Raw genomic sequence first — 23,083 nt, forward strand, 5'->3', positions numbered from 1 at the left:
CTGTGTGTGTGTTCTCTCTGTGTGTGTGTGTGTGTGTGTGTGTGTGTTCTGTGTGTGTGTGTGTGTTCTGTGTGTTCTCTCTCTGTGTGTGTGTGTTCTCTCTCTGTGTGTGTGTGTGTTCTGTGTATGTGTGTGTTCTGTGTGTGTGTGTGTGTGTGTGTGTGTGTTCTGTGTGTGTGTGTGTTCTGTGTACGTGAGTGTTCTCTGTGTGTGTGTGTGTTCTGTGTACGTGAGTGTTCTCTGTGTGTGTGTGTGTTCTGTGTACGTGAGTGTTCTCTGTGTGTGTGTGTGTTCTGTGTACGTGAGTGTTCTCTGTGTGTGTGTGTGTTCTGTGTACGTGAGTGTTCTCTGTGTGTGTGTGTGTTCTGTGTACGTGAGTGTTCTCTGTGTGTGTGTGTGTTCTGTGTACGTGAGTGTTCTCTGTGTGTGTGTGTGTTCTGTGTACGTGAGTGTTCTCTGTGTGTGTGTGTGTTCTGTGTACGTGAGTGTTCTCTGTGTGTGTGTGTGTTCTGTGTACGTGAGTGTTCTCTGTGTGTGTGTGTGTTCTGTGTACGTGAGTGTTCTCTGTGTGTGTGTGTGTTCTGTGTACGTGAGTGTTCTCTGTGTGTGTGTGTGTTCTGTGTACGTGAGTGTTCTCTGTGTGTGTGTGTGTTCTGTGTACGTGAGTGTTCTCTGTGTGTGTGTGTGTTCTGTGTACGTGAGTGTTCTCTGTGTGTGTGTGTGTTCTGTGTACGTGAGTGTTCTCTGTGTGTGTGTGTGTTCTGTGTACGTGAGTGTTCTCTGTGTGTGTGTGTGTTCTGTGTACGTGAGTGTTCTCTGTGTGTGTGTGTGTTCTGTGTACGTGAGTGTTCTCTGTGTGTGTGTGTGTTCTGTGTACGTGAGTGTTCTCTGTGTGTGTGTGTGTTCTGTGTACGTGAGTGTTCTCTGTGTGTGTGTGTGTTCTGTGTACGTGAGTGTTCTCTGTGTGTGTGTGTGTTCTGTGTACGTGAGTGTTCTCTGTGTGTGTGTGTGTTCTGTGTACGTGAGTGTTCTCTGTGTGTGTGTGTGTTCTGTGTACGTGAGTGTTCTCTGTGTGTGTGTGTGTTCTGTGTACGTGAGTGTTCTCTGTGTGTGTGTGTGTTCTGTGTACGTGAGTGTTCTCTGTGTGTGTGTGTGTTCTGTGTACGTGAGTGTTCTCTGTGTGTGTGTGTGTTCTGTGTACGTGAGTGTTCTCTGTGTGTGTGTGTGTTCTGTGTACGTGAGTGTTCTCTGTGTGTGTGTGTGTTCTGTGTACGTGAGTGTTCTCTGTGTGTGTGTGTGTTCTGTGTACGTGAGTGTTCTCTGTGTGTGTGTGTGTTCTGTGTACGTGAGTGTTCTCTGTGTGTGTGTGTGTTCTGTGTACGTGAGTGTTCTCTGTGTGTGTGTGTGTTCTGTGTACGTGAGTGTTCTCTGTGTGTGTGTGTGTTCTGTGTACGTGAGTGTTCTCTGTGTGTGTGTGTGTTCTGTGTACGTGAGTGTTCTCTGTGTGTGTGTGTGTTCTGTGTACGTGAGTGTTCTCTGTGTGTGTGTGTGTTCTGTGTACGTGAGTGTTCTCTGTGTGTGTGTGTGTTCTGTGTACGTGAGTGTTCTCTGTGTGTGTGTGTGTTCTGTGTACGTGAGTGTTCTCTGTGTGTGTGTGTGTTCTGTGTACGTGAGTGTTCTCTGTGTGTGTGTGTGTTCTGTGTACGTGAGTGTTCTCTGTGTGTGTGTGTGTTCTGTGTACGTGAGTGTTCTCTGTGTGTGTGTGTGTTCTGTGTACGTGAGTGTTCTCTGTGTGTGTGTGTGTTCTGTGTACGTGAGTGTTCTCTGTGTGTGTGTGTGTTCTGTGTACGTGAGTGTTCTCTGTGTGTGTGTGTGTTCTGTGTACGTGAGTGTTCTCTGTGTGTGTGTGTGTTCTGTGTACGTGAGTGTTCTCTGTGTGTGTGTGTGTTCTGTGTACGTGAGTGTTCTCTGTGTGTGTGTGTGTTCTGTGTACGTGAGTGTTCTCTGTGTGTGTGTGTGTTCTGTGTACGTGAGTGTTCTCTGTGTGTGTGTGTGTTCTGTGTACGTGAGTGTTCTCTGTGTGTGTGTGTGTTCTGTGTACGTGAGTGTTCTCTGTGTGTGTGTGTGTTCTGTGTACGTGAGTGTTCTCTGTGTGTGTGTGTGTTCTGTGTACGTGAGTGTTCTCTGTGTGTGTGTGTGTTCTGTGTACGTGAGTGTTCTCTGTGTGTGTGTGTGTTCTGTGTACGTGAGTGTTCTCTGTGTGTGTGTGTGTTCTGTGTACGTGAGTGTTCTCTGTGTGTGTGTGTGTTCTGTGTACGTGAGTGTTCTCTGTGTGTGTGTGTGTTCTGTGTACGTGAGTGTTCTCTGTGTGTGTGTGTGTTCTGTGTACGTGAGTGTTCTCTGTGTGTGTGTGTGTTCTGTGTACGTGAGTGTTCTCTGTGTGTGTGTGTGTTCTGTGTACGTGAGTGTTCTCTGTGTGTGTGTGTGTTCTGTGTACGTGAGTGTTCTCTGTGTGTGTGTGTGTTCTGTGTACGTGAGTGTTCTCTGTGTGTGTGTGTGTTCTGTGTACGTGAGTGTTCTCTGTGTGTGTGTGTGTTCTGTGTACGTGAGTGTTCTCTGTGTGTGTGTGTGTTCTGTGTACGTGAGTGTTCTCTGTGTGTGTGTGTGTTCTGTGTACGTGAGTGTTCTCTGTGTGTGTGTGTGTTCTGTGTACGTGAGTGTTCTCTGTGTGTGTGTGTGTTCTGTGTACGTGAGTGTTCTCTGTGTGTGTGTGTGTTCTGTGTACGTGAGTGTTCTCTGTGTGTGTGTGTGTTCTGTGTACGTGAGTGTTCTCTGTGTGTGTGTGTGTTCTGTGTACGTGAGTGTTCTCTGTGTGTGTGTGTGTTCTGTGTACGTGAGTGTTCTCTGTGTGTGTGTGTGTTCTGTGTACGTGAGTGTTCTCTGTGTGTGTGTGTGTTCTGTGTACGTGAGTGTTCTCTGTGTGTGTGTGTGTTCTGTGTACGTGAGTGTTCTCTGTGTGTGTGTGTGTTCTGTGTACGTGAGTGTTCTCTGTGTGTGTGTGTGTTCTGTGTACGTGAGTGTTCTCTGTGTGTGTGTGTGTTCTGTGTACGTGAGTGTTCTCTGTGTGTGTGTGTGTTCTGTGTACGTGAGTGTTCTCTGTGTGTGTGTGTGTTCTGTGTACGTGAGTGTTCTCTGTGTGTGTGTGTGTTCTGTGTACGTGAGTGTTCTCTGTGTGTGTGTGTGTTCTGTGTACGTGAGTGTTCTCTGTGTGTGTGTGTGTTCTGTGTACGTGAGTGTTCTCTGTGTGTGTGTGTGTTCTGTGTACGTGAGTGTTCTCTGTGTGTGTGTGTGTTCTGTGTACGTGAGTGTTCTCTGTGTGTGTGTGTGTTCTGTGTACGTGAGTGTTCTCTGTGTGTGTGTGTGTTCTGTGTACGTGAGTGTTCTCTGTGTGTGTGTGTGTTCTGTGTACGTGAGTGTTCTCTGTGTGTGTGTGTGTTCTGTGTACGTGAGTGTTCTCTGTGTGTGTGTGTGTTCTGTGTACGTGAGTGTTCTCTGTGTGTGTGTGTGTTCTGTGTATGTGTGTGTTCTGTGTGTGTGTGTGTGTGTGTGTGTGTGTTCTGTGTGTATGTGTGTGTTCTGTGTGTGTGTGTGTTCTGTGTACGTGTGTGTTCTCTGTGTGTGTGTGTGTTCTGTGTATGTGTGTGTTATGTGTGTGTTCTGTGTGTATGTGTATATGTGTGTTCTGTGTGTGTGTATGTGTGTGTGTGTGTGTGTGTGCTCACAGGTGACAGGGATGTGTTTGTCCTCATGCCCACTGGAGCAGGGAAGTCTCTGTGCTATCAGCTGCCTGCTCTTCTGGCCAGTGGCATCACTCTGGTCATCTCGCCTCTGATCGCGCTCATCCAGGTGAATCCCATACAGACATCTTCCTATCATGGATAAGCTGTAGGCAGGTCACTGGTTGGTATCTAATCATGGTTTCACCAAAGATACATAGATTTATTGGCCAAACATATTAATAAAACAGTATTTACATTACATTACATTCATTCAGTTAGCAGATGCTTTTAGCCAAAAAGACTTAAAAATGAGCAATCAAAATCAACAAAAGAGCAAATAATATGTAAGTGTCACGGTTAACCTATCGCAGTATGTTTAAAAAATAAAACAATTAGATAGAATTGGAAAAAAAAGAATAGGGAACGCTAGTGTTAGAGGGTCTTTTTTATAATAAATAAAAAGAAAACAAGCAGTTAGGATAGAAATAGAATAGAGAGTGCAAGTGTTAGAGTTATAGTTAGTTATATTTAACTGTATAGAGATAATTGGCATTAGCTAATAACCATCAGTTTGGCTGATTAAAGGAATAATTATCCAAATAATGAAAATTCCGAAATCACTTTCTCTTCACGTGATTCCAAACCTTTATGACTGTCCCACTCTTTTCAGTATAAAGACAGAGCAAGAGGATCCTGGCTATTGAGCTTCCAAATGACAACAAAGCACAATAATTCAACTAGTAGTCTATAGGAGAACATTAGAAGTGAATAATGACACGCGTATTATTAACTGCTAAATGAGATTGCTAGCACATCAACCAGGGAGCCGTTGGATGCCTTAAAAATATGTAAAATGTTGGATCACTAAAATCATCTAACTCTAATCTAAATTAAAAAGCTAAGTAACACATAAAATCAAGACGTAAAGATCATAACTATAGTTTCATTAAAGAATATAAAGTTCTTGACACTTATGAAATCACAAAATGCATCTAAGTAAGGTCTAATTAATTTCATCTATCAGTGCTTCCAATTTCTGTTAATAACAACAGTTTGAAAACAGGCAGCTTTGTCATACAGCATAAATACAGAAATGTCTTATATGGCAGTTTCAATTATTGTGCAACCCAAAAAAAAAGTATATATATATATATATATATATATAAGTATTATAATCACATTATAATCATGGTGTTAAGAGCAGAATGAAGAATGAGGATAAGCAACCGCTTATGCTATGTAATGCATGAAGAAAAACAATGGAAAATAAGAACCACATGGGCATTATTTAAAGCAAGTACCAACACAGATTTACATGATAACCAGTTTTCCTGTGACGAGTAATAAAGATTCTTTTGACTGCTGTGTTGTTCACGATGACACACTCTTTGTTTTTACTTCTGCAGGATCAAGTGGAGCACCTGAAAGCTCTGAATGTTCCTGCACGCTCCATCAACTCCAAACTTCCCTCGGCTGAGCGGCGTCAGATCCTGGCGGACCTGGAGAGCGAGAGTCCTCGGCTCAAGCTGCTCTACATCACGCCAGAGATGGTGGCGTCCCCGTCCTTCCAGCCCTGCTTGAGCTCGCTGTGTGCGCGGGGTCTGCTGGCGTATCTGGCTGTGGATGAGGCTCACTGTGTCTCTCAGTGGGGTCATGACTTCAGGCCGGACTATCTGAAGCTCGGGAACCTGCGCTCCCGTCTGCAGGGGGTTCCCTGTGTAGCGCTGACGGCCACAGCACCCAAGAGAGTGCAAGAAGACATCGAGCGCTCGCTGAAGCTGCGCTCGCCACTTGTCTTTGCCATACCTGTTTTCCGTAAAAACTTGAAATATGACGTGATATTCCGGGATCTGTTGCCTGATCCTTATGTGCACTTGCTTGCGTTTGCCAAAGAGGCTCTGGGTGGAAATACAGCGGAAAAGGTCAGTCACTGGCTTTCTTTGGTTAAGCAAGTTCTTTCACTATTTACTCATGTTCCTCATGTTGTTCTTGAACCTGTAGGAATTTCTCCCATCTGCTGGAAACAAAAGTATAGCATTGAAATGTTTAGCATACAATGAAAGTGGAAAAATGCTGGAAATCAATTTTATGTTTGCATATGTGTCTGTGACATTACATATTTTACATAATAAATATTTTTAATGTGCAGTTCAAACATTCAATTATTTAGATATACCTATTCTGTTGCGAGTATATTATTCATTTCTGAAGTATAATTAATTATGCTATTTGGCAGGGGTTCAGGCATTCAGTCACAAATTTGCTACTTGTATCCAGAATATTTCAAGAAATCCCTCACCTGTTTTCAAGGTGCATGGAAAATGTATTATTTTTTCATTAAAAAATAAGTTGTCATTAAATTGAAAATTTTCTTGAAAATAGTATAAAGGTTTTTCAAAAGAGTACATTTCAGTGCTGTTGAAACCATTCAAATTGTTTTCTGTAATTGAAATAAAGCAGAAATAAAATGAAAACATTAGATGAAAAGTAAAAATGTATCATTGGCAAATTGGCTAGCTAGAATAAGATGAATTTAAAGTACTAAAATGACTCAAACTGAATTAAAATACATCAAAGCTAATAGAAATGTTAAATAAAACTAATAAAAATGGCAAAACCGGTCAAACTTAAACTACAATTCAAAAGAAAACTGAAAATATAAAGGAAAGCTTGTTCAAAATATGAATCAGTTATATAACAGTACATAAAAATACCAAAATGGCACCATATAATTCTTTGAACATGATTTTTTCCTTTTGTTTTGCATGGGCAGTTTTATTTGTCAATGACCCACACATTCAAATGTGGTGTCAACATGTGGCATCATTGGCAAATCACACAAGAACCATTTGAATTGATTTCATAGCTTAAATACACATCTTGACATGCAATATGTGAATGTATGTGAACACTTCAATTTGAGATTTGAGCACTAAATTGACAGGAAAGATCTTCAGTGAACAAATACATTTTAGTCAGTATGAATTCGGGAGATATGGGTGACTTTAATGTCATTTCTGGACTTTCATTGTATGGAAAAGAGCAGCTCGGACAGCTTGATAAACATCTTCTTTTGTGTTCCATGAGAGGAATAAATAGGGCGAATAAATTATTTGAGGCCGAGTCTGATTAAATCATGTTAAACAGCCATGTTTGGTCGGCAGGGCTGTGGGATTGTTTACTGTCGCACCAGAGAGAGTTGTGAGGAAGTGGCACATAAACTGACTAAACTAGGAATCCCAGCCAAGCCCTACCATGCAGGTGATCCCGTCACTGCTTCCTCTTCACACTTTTTGGATGTTTGTGTGTGATGTTGTTGTGCAAGTTTGCAAGGGACGTTCTGGTTGCAAGTCGTTCTGGTTAATGTTTCATCTCTCTGCAGGGCTGAAGGTGGGCGATCGCAATGAGAGTCAGACTGATTGGATGGCCGATAAAGTGCCTGTTATTGTGGCCACCATCAGTTTTGGTATGGGAGTGGACAAGGCCAATGTCAGGTCAGTCACGCATTGCAAGTATACACTACAGTTCAAAAACAGAAATATTTTTCACGTTTACTACTGTAAAGCTGCTTAATTTAAGGCTATCTATTGCATAATGTACTATATAAATAAACGTGATGTGACTGGACTTTACTGGAGTACCGAAACTGCAGAGCTTGCGCAAACATCCACATCTCTAATCAGATGCATTCTTAACTGCTGCTTTCGCACCGCTGTCATTTTTGTTGTGTTTATTTAGTTACTGAGAGGAAAGCACGCGGCATATATTTACATATTCATCCAAAAGGGCTGGGAATCGATTCCAAAAAGAATCGATTCCGAGGCATTGGGAATCGAGTGTCGGTGTCGAGAAGCACCCATTAATTCGCCTCTTGCTCGCTGATTAGAAGTCTGATTCGTTTCCATGAAAAGGTTCTTTCGAATAGATCGGTTTAATGAACCATGAATGAAAAAAAAACTATTCAGAGGTTATTTTATGGTGGAACTGGCTTATGTTGTCCACAATTTTGTGCACTGCACGACAGAATATGCGTGATCGAGGGTCTTGAACTTATTTCCATCTTAAAAAAATGTTAACCTTTCTATCAGCCAGTGATAATTCTGAAAGAAAAGGCCGAGAGCACAGATCAGTGACACCATCTGACTGACAGATAAACCACAAGCTCTTATACCAGTGTTGTTGTTAATGTTCTGGTTATTTTGTTTCAGGGTACAGTTTGTTAATTTTGTGCAAAGCATACGGTTAAAGTAAACATCATTCAGCTGAACTGTGCACATGTATTTTAGACACTTCAAGTCTTGTTCCATTCATGCAATAAACGCATGTCCACTGCTGAGCTGTGGGCCATGACTAATTTCATAGTCAATGCAGACAAAATTACAATTTAAAATCAATCAGAGCTACTACGTATCGTATTTTTTTACAAATACAGCTTCATATTAGAAGGCTACTTTCTACGACCTTTTATCATGCAGTCATGCCATAATTATGTTCCTCCAATCTAAAACAACACGAATCGAAAACAACAGTGATGAATCGATTCTTGGAATCGATTCCAGAACCAGGAATCGGAATCGATTCCAAAAAGCGCTGCGTCTTCTTCTCTTGAATTGCATCCAGGAGGGCTGAATTACAGTCTTGCGCTACAGCGTCTCACTGGTCAAAACTGCATTATTGCAGGCTCTTACATTAGGCCATATGAGATCAAACTACTCGACAACAAAAATATTTGTCTACAATTTTTTATTGTCAATGTCTACTAATCGTTTCATCCCTAGTGCCTAAACGCTATTTCTTGAGTCTTTAAGTAGATCTGTAGACAGATCAGTGCTGTGTTTGCCATTGCATGTAAGTGTCTATCTGTTTTCAGGTTTGTCGTTCACTGGAATCTGGCGAAGTCTTTGGCCAGTTACTATCAGGAGTCGGGACGAGCTGGACGTGACGGACTGCCGTCGTCCTGCAGGATATACTACTCACCCAAAGACAGAGACCAGCTCAACTTCCTCATCCGCAAAGAAATCGCCCGTAAACAGGTTGAGAATAACATCCAGTCTTGATATCTTCGTGCTTTTGACTAGTTTAAACTGTCACCGTGTCTGATATACTGTGTGTTTTGAATTCAGGAGAAGCGAGGATCAGAGAACGAGAAGGATAAATCTCCCATCCTGGACTTTGAGGCAATGGTTGCTTTTTGTGAACAAGAAGGGTGAGCTCAAACACAGACGCTTTAAATTCTGGATTAAGGGTGGATTAATAAATGTTTAATAAAACAGAATAGTGTGGTTCAAAAACAAACATGCATGAATACTTAGCTCACTTTATATCCATTAAATACATGTAATTTTAAACAATATAAAAATACACAGGTTTTTTTGTATATTTGATGATTTCGGTTTTATTTCACCAAGATTCAGCTCCATTAAGTAAACAATATTACATTTTATTCTTGAATATTACTCTATTGATCAAAAGTTTATGGTCGGTAAGATTTTTTTAATGTGTATGAGAGAAGTCTCATGCTTACCAAGGTTGCCTTTATTTAATTAAAAATACAGTAAAAATGGTAATATTGTCAAATATTATTACAATTTAGAATAATTGTTTTCTACTGTAATATATTTTAAAATGTAATTTATTCCTGTGATCAAAGCTGAATTTGTAAGCATCATTACTCCAGTCTTCAGTGTCACATGATCCTTCAGAAATCTTTCTAATATGCTGAAGAAACATTTATTATTATTATAAATGTTGAAAACAGTTGTGCTGCTTAATATTTCTGTGGACACCGTGATACATTTTTTTCCCCCCCAGGATTCTTTGATGAACAGCATTTGATCAACACAAAACTGTCCCCCTCTCGTTTCTACATCTCTGCAGTTGTGTAAGCAAACACCAGAGGACAGTATTTGGCACTGGTTTCATAGTGGGTGCATTCCCATAATGAGAGAGGTTGGGAATTTGGTGTTTATTTGTAGCATTCAGATTAAGGGGAGCGTTTTTCTCAGCCAAACACTTGTTTCTGCGTTTAAAGCTCTTCTGATTTGCTTCACGACTGTCGCTGATGAGTGTTGTTTTCATTCAGCTTAAAGTGTGTGCCATGTTCACTGGCTGAATTTGATCACTGTAATGTTTGATATCACAGCAGTCACAATCCAAACCATCAGTCACCAGTCAAATTTTATTTTAGCCCATTGTGGTCTGCTCCTATCTTCCTCTTTATTGTGGAACCCATGTTTCAGACGGCCGAGACTCTGTTTTTGGTCCCTGTCGTACAGCAGCCACAGCGGCCATAAATGCATCCAGTCACGATCAGAGCGATGAATGTCACTGCAGGAAGAATGAAAACATGGGAGTTAGTCACATGTTTCAGTACAACTGACTAAACTAACTTAAAGGGATAGTTCACCAAAAAATGAAAATTCTGTCATTAATTACTCACCCTCATGTCGTTCCAAACCTGTAAGACATTCGTTCATCTTCGGAACACAAATTAAGATATTTTTGATGAAATCCGAGAGCTTTCTGACCCTCCATAGACAGCAATGCAACTACCACGTTCAAGGCCCAGAAACGTAGCAAGGAGATCGTTAAAATAATCCATGCGACATCAGTGGTTCAACTGTAATTTGACGAAGCTACGAGAATCATTTTTGTGCGTAAAGAAAACAAAAATAACGACTTTATTCAAAAATTCATCTTTCCGCGTCACCCTATAGCGCCATTTTGGAGCGTATCACATACGTAAGCAACATAGGGACAAAAATCATAATTGTCGATTATTCCCTTGAAATTGTAAATGCGATTATTAATTACGATTATCAAAATTTACATTGGAATGATGTTTATACAATTGTTTGATGCAACTGCATGCCGTATTTTTATATGAAAATAAACAAGCTGAAAACACGCTAACTGAAAAAAAACTTTAGTGCTTTTCTATAGTATTAAGCCTCAAATGACAAATATACATCGGATTGGTTTCTTCTTTAAATTATAAAAAAAAGTACAAATACGAATGGTATTATAATGTTATACTAAAACTAAAACAATGGAAAAACCCTTAAGATATAACATGTAAAAATAAGAAAACACATCTTAAGCGTGCACAATAACATTAATTAATGAACGATTAATTGCCGCTTTGAATGATTACGTAATTGTGGCATCCATAATTGTAATTGCGATTAGAAATTCGATTAATTGTGCAGCCCTAATGCAACGTATGTACGCGAATACGTTGTTTAAGTTCAGATCAAAGCGTAAACAACGTATCCGTGGGGTGCAGCTTACACAGAACAGCATACGTTGTTTACGTATGTGATACTCTCCAAAATGGCACTATAGGGTGACGCGGAGGAGACAAATTGTTGAATAAAGTTGTTCTTTTTGTTTTCTTTGTGCACAAAAATATTCTCGTAGCTTTATAACATTACGGTTCAACCACTGATGTCACATGGGCTATTTTAACAATGTCCTTGATATGTTTCTGAGCCTTGATCGTGTCAGTTGCATTGCTGTCTATGGGAGGGTCTGAGAGCTCTTGGAATGCATCAAAATATCTTCATTTGTGTTCTGAAGATGAACGAAGGTCTTGCGGGTTTGGAACAACCTGAGGGTGAGTAATTAATGACAGAATTTTCATTTTTGGGCGAACTATCCCTTTAACATTTGACTGGTGTCTCTTCAGGAAGAGCTCTGATTAGTGGATTTAATGAAATCTAGTGATGTCTAATGAAGGCTGTTGTTGTTAAAGGAGTCGTATCATGAGGAATCCGATTTTTCTTGATCTTTTGAGATCATTGTAAAGTAAAAGAGACCGACAATGAAAATTCTTAACGTTTAGAAGTCAAGACAGCCCTTCCAGTCCAGAAAGCGCATTGAGTCCGATCTGCGGAACGACTCAAATCCTTGGATTTTTGACATTAGAAACCTGAAACTTTAACATATGTCCTCCCACATTTACAGTCAACTGCTTGTTAAGAGTTTTTAATGTCAGTTCAAGTGCCGTACCCTCACTAAAATAGCAAGCTAAGTACGGATGCGCGCTTGGTGGAAGCCTCTAATCGCAGTAGAAGCTCTCATAAGATCTCCGCCTTGTGTTCAAATAAAACCTCTTCCAAAATTACACCAGATGTAGCCACAGCGCAGAGATGTAATGATAGCGTAGTGAAAGGGAGCTTACAGAAGAACAGCAGGATGATGAGAAACGCCGTCTGCGTGAGCGGGTGGGCTTGAGGAAGAGCCTGCAGTTTGGTCCAGACGTTCTGGAGAATCCCCATGATTTCCTCTGAAGCGCTCATTCTGACTGCCAGCAAGTCTGGTCTAAATACAAGCAAAGAATAGTGACTGTGAGTCTCGTTGAGTCAATTGTATGTTTTAAGAGAGACTTTTCTCACAGGAAAACTGATTTTGTAATCGTATTGATTGTATAATCTGAAATCAAGCAGTATATGGGCAGTGGTTCTCAAGCAGGAGGCCTCAGACAAGTTCCAAGGGGGCTTAAAGTGAGACAAAACCAGTTTTAAAATCTGCTAAAAAAAAATATATATATATATTTCCTATTTTAATCTCTCTCAGCCTCAGCAACATTTTTTTCCTCTTTGAAGAACCTTGATTCCTGCGATCTGGATATTTGAGGAGGCCAGATTTGAGAAGTTAAGAGTTCTAGACTTGGAAAAGTTATGTAAATTAATACAAATGTCAAGCGCCATGGACATTAAGATGTTTTGATTTCCCAGGCTGCATTTATTTATACAGTAAAAACAGCAATATTATGAAATATTATTATAATTTCAAACAGTTTTCTATTTGAATATATGCTCAAATGTCATTTATTCTTGTGATGCAAAGCTGAATTTTCAGCATCATTACTCCAGTCTTCAGTGTCTCTACAATGAATGTGTCTCTGAAGGGAACAGAGGTTTACATGGCGCTTTCTTTTTATCTTACCTCTGTTTAATATGCCTACTAAAGCACACTTCGTAAACCCAGCGCTGCTTTGTATACGGGTTTCCAGGGAAACCGCTAGGCCTATATTTCTGCCGTTCCGAAAGCGCCACCCATATATATATATACACACACACACAAGTAGATGCCTCATTAGCGACTGTTTCTATGGGCCGATACTAATCCGTCCGCCATACTGTAACGGTCAAATTGGCGTCATTCACCAAGTTGACCGTTCCAAGATGGCGGCCGCATCTACGTGCCTGGAGCCGTCTCTACATATCTATGGCGCCACCTGCTGGCGGAGAATGGTTTTGCATTTATACAACGGATAGTTCCGGTCCTTGATTCTGATTGGTTGAGCCGCGTTCAGAGCTGTTGTAAATCACACTACAAACATACACCTTTGTTTACTTTGTGTGTTGCTTGGCAACCACAACTGTTTCTGAGGAACTACATTGTTTGGCGGAAGAATACTGTTTTTATTTATATCATTACACTTTATTTGCTCTGTTTTATTTTGTGAAACCTTTCAACGTATATGAAATAACCGTTTTATAAAAGCAATAAGCCCCGTGAAGCCGTGGTTTACAGTGAATTTATAACGGCTAAGGGGCGTTGTTAGGTACGACGCGAGCAATAAGCCCCGTGAAGCTGTGGTTTACAGTGAATTTATAACGGCTAAGGGGCGTTGTTAGGTACTTTCACTGTTGTGTTCACTGAATGTGAAATGGTATTTCAAGCAACTAGAGAGAAGAAGAAAAAAAAACAGGAACCTGCTAGTTGAGCTAGTCATTCAATTTCTGCTATGGAGGGTGTTTCCAACAAAACAGATGCCTGTGGGTGCCATCACAGTATAAAATTAACCCTGCTGATGAAAGAATCATTCCTTACTTTGGATTTCCTTTTTAAAATGAGTTTCGATTGTCCCATAATTGAATCTTACCACAGTGTGTATTTCTGTCTGATCTCTTTATACCATCACTAAAAGTTCAACAGAACACTGTGATGCTGTTCTGTTGAATCTGTTGTTCCTACTTTTTATTGCCATTTTGGTGTCTGCTCAAATTTAATGATTTTATGTAGCGATTAAATTATTTTAATTATTTTAACGCACTGGCCCCGCCCCCAGACCTGTACGTCATTTTATATTTCATATAGTTGACTATTAACAAATATGACGCAGGGCAACAACTCCATAAATTCAGTTACGACCTAAAATGTAATATCGGGGTAATAAATGCCTCCGTATGAGTTTTTGTCTCATATCACACAAGCGATATTACACGATTGCTGGTTTTGTCCCGAATAGTGAGTGCAATTGTGATTTTAAACAACGGTTCAGTAAATAAGTTAATACTGTGTTATATTTTAAACACAATATTGTCTGTTTTTGCTCAGTTTTTCTAACACAAATATTACCCATAAAGCCACAGCAGAATTGTTGTGCGTCTCCAAGCAACACAGCGGTGTTTTGTTTCTGAATGAATCCGCGATTTGAACGAATCGGGTGAACAAATGATTCAAAGAGAGGGCCGTTTACTTCTTTCCTTGAATGAATCAACCGTTTGAACAAATCAAATGAATGAATGACTGACTCATAAAGACATTTACCGCCACCTGCTGGCAGTTTTAGTTTCTTATTTAGAGTTTAATTTCAGTAAAGAAGAAAAATATATTAAAGGGATGTTCACCCCAAAATGAAAATTCTGTCATCATTTACTCACCCTCATGTCGTTTCAAACCTGTATGACTAACTTTCTTCTGTGGAACATAAAATAAGTTATTTTGAAGAATGTTGGTAAACAAGGCTGTTTTGGTTACCAATGACTTTCATTGCATGAACAATAAATACTGAGATGTTTCTCAAATGATCTTCTTTTGTGTTCCATAATTTATCTTAGGCTGTTGTATCCTAAACGTTTATGTGTAATACATTTTATGTTGAATCGAATCAAATATTTATTTTTAAAGCTATTATTTAATGTCTACTTTATACTTTTCTCGTTTAACACTGTAATAGCTTTAAATGATTTTTTGTGGGTATTTTCAAAGCCAGATAGTTTGCGATGAATTCGATTAATTAATGGCCACATCACATAATTAATTTGTTTAAAATTTTTAATTGACTCACAGCCCTAATTTTAAGCAATTAAAACTTCTGGCTGACGGATGGGTAAAACTTAGTGGTTTGAAGGACGGTGGAAACGATTTAAAATTACAACTTATTATTATTTTGTTACTGCACCATGATCCTTAAATAGAGTCTTTTAATGCCATCTAATGATTCTTGTTCTGAATATGCCTGACAATATTTTTTTTTGGCATATGAACTATTGTTACACTAAATTAAATTTTTGTTGGTGTCTTTTGTAAGTCTTGGTAGAAATGTATGAAAGTAATTATTTTTTCTCAGAAATAATACAATTAAAGAAACATGACAATTCTAATCTATGGAGGGGAAAAAAAACTTTTATTGTTTTGATGCATGAAACCCCCTGGTCGTCATTGACCATATATGTATTCGAACAGCAATTCACAAACTCGTAACCAAATTCATATTCACAAAATAGCTTTTGCAAATGCACAACCAAATTTACATTCGCAAAATAAGATCCATAAATGCAAAAGCTCATAAATATGCACAATGCAAATTTTTTCAATGTTTCTATGAATTTGCAAAGTGTCTCAAAGTGTGTGAATCGCTATGCATTTTGAGAATTTCCTGCCAGGGCCCAATTTACATATTGCAGTTTTATTAAAATTAACATTCTCTTTAACCAGTCAGATGTGAGTGTCAACCCAGCCAGTCATTAATGCAGCTTACTCATGGTATGACTCAGGAAGCATAGCTTTGCATAGTGCTTTGTGATTAGTTTTGTCATTCAGAGAACCAAACTCCACATGTATGCAGTTTTTGATAATACAAGTTGGTGTTTGCAAGGCTAGATTTTATGTCCACTAATCAAGGCATTGAAGCATTGAGCAAGGCTGTGTATGATAGGCTAGATTGAAAACTCACGTTTGAATGGTGAAAGAGAGCGTCTCTTTGAAAAACACTAATTTGGTCATTTCAGCAATCAATTCATACACACAGAAAGATTCAGAAATGTGCTGCATACTTGTGTGCTTCTAAATTATGCTTTGCATTCGTGAATATTGTTTTGTGAATGTACTGTACATTTGGTTGTGCATTTGTAAATTGTATTTTGTGATTATTAATTAGGTTTTGGGAATTATTTGTGTCACTTGTTTAGCCCCATATCAGACAACTAAATATAACAATTGCAAGACCTTCACTTTTCCTCGTCATTTTTGGTGTTTTGGTGATTTTTAGTGGATGTATGAAGTCAGTTCTCCTCAAGTTCACACAGGTGTAGAGAATGACGTTAACATGATCCACTAATGTTTCACAAACACAAAGTGTCATGGTACTTTTTGAACATCAAGTGTAATCATTTTGGGTAGTAAACTGATTGTTTTGAGAAATGTTTTACTTGAAATGTATAAGTAAAATCAAGGCATGTTCTCCACAGTTCAACGAAGAATCGCATTGAATTTGTTTCTTTGTGTGTGCATCTATATGACGACACGCGGTTATATTACAGCAGTGTTTTCATACACATTGCTATACACTTTTTCTAAACATATTTTTAGGTAATGACACAAATTATTTGCTGGAAATGAATCAGTCATTGTTCCTATGAAGTATGAGTCAATGACAGTTTGGGAAATAGTCAATGTTAACACTGCAGAAAATTGATGTAATGACCAAATAAAAAGTGCATTAAACTCATCACATTATTCACAATGTTGCTAGTCAAATTAAATCGCCAGCAGAATTATAGTTATATTTGATATATAGCCCAGCCTACTTAAGTTGTCTCTGTTTGCCACTTTTTTATGTTTTGTTATCGAATGCTTTCAAACTGTATGCAGTTTGAGTGTTCAGATTCTTTTGTGGGCCGCTATGCAGGCGAACTTTCCCCCTCCCGTTCCTGCTTTGTAAATGTCTCTCATGTGTTTTTAAGTTGTCGGTGTTCTGCTGACCAAGTCATTATTTTCATGCTCACAAGCTCAGTTATTCAAGGACATTAACACCCTACATATATGTCTGCGCTCTCACCTAAGTCTCCAGTTGTGTTCCCCTGTAACACTCCTCAGATGAACTTGTGTGAAGTTTTGAGCGCTCTGTCCCGTCACACAGTTGTTGTGAACTGCTGAGTGTATAGCCGCTGTGCAGTCATGCTGTGTTTGGCCTCCAGTGTTTGAGATTTCCAGTATGATGAATCTTTTGGGATGGGCTGTGTAGCTCCTACAGCACACACCACACGCTCTGTCAGTCTGGATCTCTCTCTCTCTCTCTCTCTCTCTCTCTCTCTCTCTCTCTCTCTCTCTCTCTGTTTACCATGTCCATCCCCACCCCCTTTTTTGTCTGGCTCTGTCTTTTCTCCTCCCCTCAAATCACTGTGGAAACAGTTTTTTCTCCACCTTTTGTCAAACAAAGTCTGGAGGTTGTTTTGAATTGGCCTGTTTTGTGTTATAATACTTGTGTGTGTGTCTGTATACTGGATTTGGAAAACAAATTCCTGGCCTTAAAAAGTATGAATGCTTTTTTTTCCAACATCACACGTTTTATATAGTATATAGCGTTAAACATCTTTCTGAGGTTACATTTGACCCCAAAATCAAAAAGGCAAGCAAGCAGTAAATGAATGAATAAATAAATAAATACATTTTAATATAAAAACTTAATATATAAACGTAACATATTTTTCTTAAATATATACATGCATGTGTGTGTATTTATATATACATAATAAATATACACCGTACACATACATGTATTATGTAAACAAAAACTTTTATTTTTGGATGCGATTAATCGTTTGACAGCACTAATTATTTCATACTGAATGGTTTGTTTAAACTAGTGCTGTCAAACGATTAATCGCGATTAATTACATCCAAAATAAAAGTTTTTGTTTACATAATATATGTAGGCCTATGTGTACTGTGTATATTTATTAGTGGTTAAACAGATCGTAGTTGATCCGTGATCCGTACGGACCAAGCCCCACGGTTCGGCACGCATGTGATCTGCGGATTAATTGCAAAATTGAACCATAATAGAGTATAAGTTTATCATTTGTTCGTATTTACACAAGCAAGCGAATTTTAAACCATTCCAGAGAGAAAAGGCGAAAGGGAACTCGATTCGTTACTCGTGCGCTGTTCTCTATGCGCACAGCCACACACGCGTTTCAGACGGTGCGCAAACACCGAACTGAATCCTCTTCTGAATCCTCTGAACAGACACATAAAATAATGACAAAATACCCATCTTGACAATCATTCAGGTAAACGCAGTCAGTTATATCTCAAGTGAATGAAAACATCTGAGAAAGAAATCTGATGTGATGTGTATCATTATATCGGATCCGTGCATCAGGTCTTAAAGGGACAGCGGCCTATAAAAACTGCTGCTGTCATTAATGATCATCAAACAACAAAACAGCTGTGATTAAAAAAATATATTTTTAATTTATACAGTGAACACTATGCAGTGTTATTTTCACTAATTATTAAATTTCTGTATTTGAATACTATCAACCTTATTTAATTTGTAACATATTCTGTTGTATTTATCTATGCTTGTAATTTGTGTATTTGTTCTTATTTTTACTGGCAGTATTTGCTGTGGTATCAAAGAAGGACTTCGCTTTAAGTAATAAATGGAAAGCAAGTTAAATTGAAATATTTTTCTTTTCTTGCTGATACGAAAAATGATCCGATCCGTGGGTCAAAAACCGTAATGTGATCCGAACCGTGAGATTTGTGATCCGTTGAACCACTAATATTTATTATGTATATACAAATACACACACACACAGTACATATTTTGAAAATATTTACAGGTGCATCTCAATAAATTAGAATGTCGTGGAAAAGTTCATTTATTTCAGTAATTCGACTAAAATTGTGAAACTCGTGAGTTGAATTACTGAAATAAATGTACTTTTCCACGACATTCAAATTTATTGAGATGCACCTGTACATGTATATGCATTTATATATTTATATTCTTATATATAAATATATTTAATATATAAACGTAACATATTTTTCTGAAATATATACATGCATGTGTGTGTATTTATATATACATAATATACACAGAACACAATCATATATTATGTAAACAAAAACTTTTATTTTGGATGCGATTAATCATTTGACAGCACTAAAATAAATATTATCTTATAATAAAAGTATTGTAACATTAAATGTAATATAAAAATATTTAGCTGTATTTTTGCATTTTTTTTAACAGTAAAAATACAATAATGCAGTGTATAGTGTATGTTTTTTAGAGAGAATAAATTAAGGCCAAAAAGTGTATAAATGCTTTGCAATTAAAATAATGTTTCAGATATAGTATTAGATTGATAAAAAAAAATTTCCTTTGAAAATTGGGTGTAATGTACCTTGCCGTCATGAAAATAATGATACAAAATGTCAGAAATGCTGCAAATGTTCATGTTCCTAAAAAACAGGTTGCATTTTCCTTATTTCTTTAATATTTTGGAGTAAATAGTTTATTTGCTCACTATGCCATACAGCCGAGGAAATTTTCATGCCTTTATTTATATATATATATATATATATATATATATATATGTGTGTGTGTGTGTATATATATATATATATATATTTATATTTATTTATTTATTATTTTTTTTTTTTTTTTTTTCATCTCAGTTTTTTGTCCGCCTTTGATTTCCATTTGTTTACCATGAAGTTCCATATGACTTAAGACATCTTGTGTTTGGATTCAAAAAGGAGGAAAGCATTGCTCTGTATGTGCCTTTAGAGGAAATCACTAATGGGAAAAGTGAACAGTGAGAGCGGGGAATGGGCTTTTGGTCAGTGTTGGCACAGAGGGTCTTTGTAAATGTGTTTTGGGAGGGTTTCTGCTTCTCTGTTGCCCTACCAGCTATTTCAGACTCTGAAACCCAGATGTCAGTGAAGTGAGAAGTGCACATCTCTATTTTAGAGTTCACACTACACAGGATGTGTTAAGTGCACAAACATTTGTAGAAACTTGTAGAAACACTCTCTGTTCTTAATTAAAAGGGTAGTTCACCAAAACATTAGTATTTGTAAACAGAAGTTGTCATTTACTCACCCATAAGACTTACTTTCTAACATGGAACACAAAAGGAGACTGTTTTCCATACAGTGACCAGCAGGGGCTTTTTGTCTTGCAATATGAAACTAAGAAGTTTTTCAATTAAAATGTGAAGTGTCACAGAATTCTGGGAATGTCAATGTACAGTTTTTCACTGTAAATTAAGATGACTTTTTCACTTTTTAAAAACGGTCAATTTAACAGTAATTTTCTGTAAATTTACATCTTTAGATCTACTATTTCTCTTTTACTGTTAAAATTCGAGTACATTTTTGTGTTCCATGTCATGAGAGTTTGGATTTATTTGTTACTCCTGTTAATCATCATTCTTCATTTCCAGGTGCAGACATGCCACCATCTCACAGTTTTTTGGCAATCAGAAGCCAAACTGTGCCGGCGCGTGTGACTTCTGCCGTGACCCCAGACTCGTGCGCGCTCAGCTGGCGAGAGCAGCCGCCCTCAGCACCAGAACCGGCCCGGCACAGAGCGCGGAGCCCAGGGGGCCGTTCGGCTTCGACCCTGAACTGTACGCGGGAGGCAGGAAGGGTTACGGCATTGAGAGGTCAGCTGACCTCTTACTGAAGCAGCTGTACTGTATGATCAGCGCTGTTAGTCTGTGGAGACTCAGAGCTTCTGTGTGTGTTCAGATGTGATGAGGAATGGGGCAATGAGGAAGATGACTCCGAGAAGAGGAAGAAAGAATTCGGAGATATCTTCAGGAAACAGATGAGCATGAGAAGGGTGAGCACACGGACAGGGCACTCTTTGGCAAAAGGACAAATGCTGAATCTCATGAAAACATGTCCAGGTCACTTTTCTACCAGAAATGTTACTCAAGCCTGTTTCCGCCACTGAATAAAAAATAAAACAAGGTAAATGTGACTTTTTATCTCACAATTCTGATTTATTTTTCTCAGAATTGTGGGATATAAACTCATAATTGCGAGTTAAAGGGATAGTTCACCCAAAAATGAAAATTCTGTCATTAATTTCTCACCCTCATGTCATTCCAAACCCGTAAGACCTTCATTCTTCTTCGAAACACAAATTAAGATATTTTTGATGAAATCCGAGAGCTTTCTGACCCTCCATAGACTGCAAGGGAACTACCACGATCAAGGTCCAGAAAGTTAGTAAGGACATTGTTAAAATAGCCCATGTGACTTCAGTGGTTCAACCTTAATGTTATGAAGCTATGAGAATAATTTTTGTGCACAAAGAAAACAAAAATAACAACTTTATTCTGCGATTTCTTCTCTTCCGTGACAGTCTGCTGCCATTATTGACAGTACCACGACGCATGTTTTCTTTCACAAAAAATATTCCTGCAGCTTCATAAAATTACAGTTGAACCACTGATGTCACATCGACTATTTTAATGATGTCTTCACTACGTTTCTGGTTCTTGAACGTGTCAGTTGCATTGCTGTCTATGGAGGGTCAGAAAGCTCTCGGATTTCATCAAAAATATCTTAATTTGTGTTCTGAAGATGAACGAAGGTCTTACGGGTTTGTAGCGACATGACTGAGTAATTAATGACAGAATTTAAATTTTTGACTGAACTATCCCTTTAATTTTCAATTCTGAGAAATTTACTGTTCGTACTATTTTACTATTTTCGTACAATTTCATGTTTAAATCTCGCAATTCTGACTTCATAACTCGCAATTGCGAGTTACAAAAATTGTATTCAGTGGCAGAAACGGGCTTCCATAAAATACTTCATTACCAGCCATGGATTAATTTAATCATATAACAAGTTCCACAGTGAAAACAATGAGTTTGAAGAGATTGTCATGATGATAGAAACTCAACATCATTGTTTTGAGGACTGTTATATTTTGTTGTCTTTGTGCAGGATTTTTGTTTTAGCTTTGACAAAAAATGCTTGTCACTGAATATTATTGCATTGCAGATGGTTAGAACACAGTAGTGAGTGATTTTCATTTTTTTATGGTTTTTGAAACTGATTCCAAAGTTTGGGGTTGGTAAGATTTCTTAAGTGTTTTTGAAAGGAGTCTCTTAAGCCTCGTGCACACTGGGACGATTATCGCTAGCGTTTTTCGAGACGTTTTTCTACGCGTCTTTGTGTTCATACCAAGCAGCAACCTTCCGGTCTCTCTCGTGAAACCAACACGGCAGAGACTAAAACTGCAATTCATCGACTGGCCACAAAAGGGAGTCAGTCCCATAGACCAGAGGTCCCCAATAGTGCTGGGTGGTTTGACCAAAAATGTAAATCACGGTATTTTTTTTAATTATACTGGTTTCACGGTACATGACGGTATTTTTTTTTCCATGCATGACCGGGTGTTTACCATATTTTCTACTGATTGAGAGAGGAAATACTGCAGTATATTGACTTAGAATGTCCTATTTTACTGTCATGATGAGTGAATATTGTCAAAAAATACCACACTAAATAGTGACTAAACACGACCCCTTTTAATACATGTTAACCAGGAGTCACTCTCATTTATAATCGCGGCATCGTCTGATAAAATCAACATGCATCTACACTAAAGAGCGGCTATGCGGTTGTTTTGGCTATATTACTTTTTTGTCTCATGCAGCGCACTGCCTGCGTCTGAGTAACCAACTAAAAAAAAACAACAAACAAAAAAAGTGCATGTGATATTAACAGACGAACTACGCTCATATTTATAATTATAGTTCTACAGCTTCAGTTTCTGAACTTTTTCACACTTAGTAACACATACAGCTGTTCCCTCACCACAGTGCAACAGTGAAAAGGGACCCCTTTCAAACAGTGTCGCGTTCCGAACGTTGTTTAAGCGACATACACCGGTATTGCTGTATTTAAAAAAATTAATATCATTAAAAAAATAAACACCGGTATTTAGTATGAACCGGTATACCGCCCAGCATTAGTCCACAACCACTAGGTCGCAACCCACTACGGGGTCGCAAGAACATTCTGGGAAAAATAGATATAACACTCTGTTATTTATTTATGTTAATGATTGTTCTAATTATTCTGTATTTTCATTGTATGCGATTGATATGGAGCAGCAATTTGACAATTTCATGTTAAATAAGTAGCTAAATGAAAGATTGCTCTGATCTGTCACATATTAGCAGTTAAACGGATCGCAGTTGATCCGTAATACGTACGGATGAGACCCTACCGTTCGGCACGCACGT

At 38.3% G+C, this 23,083-nt stretch overlaps 1 protein-coding gene across 1 annotated transcript in view; it reads left to right on the top strand.

Annotated features, from left to right (window-relative positions):
- The window catches only part of recql5 (RecQ helicase-like 5), a 41,274-nt gene that overhangs the window by 3,643 nt on the left and 14,548 nt on the right, over positions 1-23,083 (top strand). Inside the window, exons 2-9 of the mRNA XM_016229525.1 lie at positions 3,785-3,906; positions 5,186-5,701; positions 6,944-7,040; positions 7,162-7,273; positions 8,650-8,812; positions 8,903-8,985; positions 20,258-20,479; positions 20,565-20,658. Coding sequence (XP_016085011.1) covers positions 3,785-3,906; positions 5,186-5,701; positions 6,944-7,040; positions 7,162-7,273; positions 8,650-8,812; positions 8,903-8,985; positions 20,258-20,479; positions 20,565-20,658 — 1,409 coding nt within the window. The remainder of the gene's footprint in view (positions 1-3,784; positions 3,907-5,185; positions 5,702-6,943; positions 7,041-7,161; positions 7,274-8,649; positions 8,813-8,902; positions 8,986-20,257; positions 20,480-20,564; positions 20,659-23,083) is intronic.

This window comes from Sinocyclocheilus grahami, unplaced genomic scaffold (assembly GCF_001515645.1).
Source record: "Sinocyclocheilus grahami isolate Dianchi unplaced genomic scaffold, SAMN03320097.WGS_v1.1 scaffold353.1, whole genome shotgun sequence".
Classification (NCBI taxonomy): domain Eukaryota; kingdom Metazoa; phylum Chordata; class Actinopteri; order Cypriniformes; family Cyprinidae; genus Sinocyclocheilus; species Sinocyclocheilus grahami.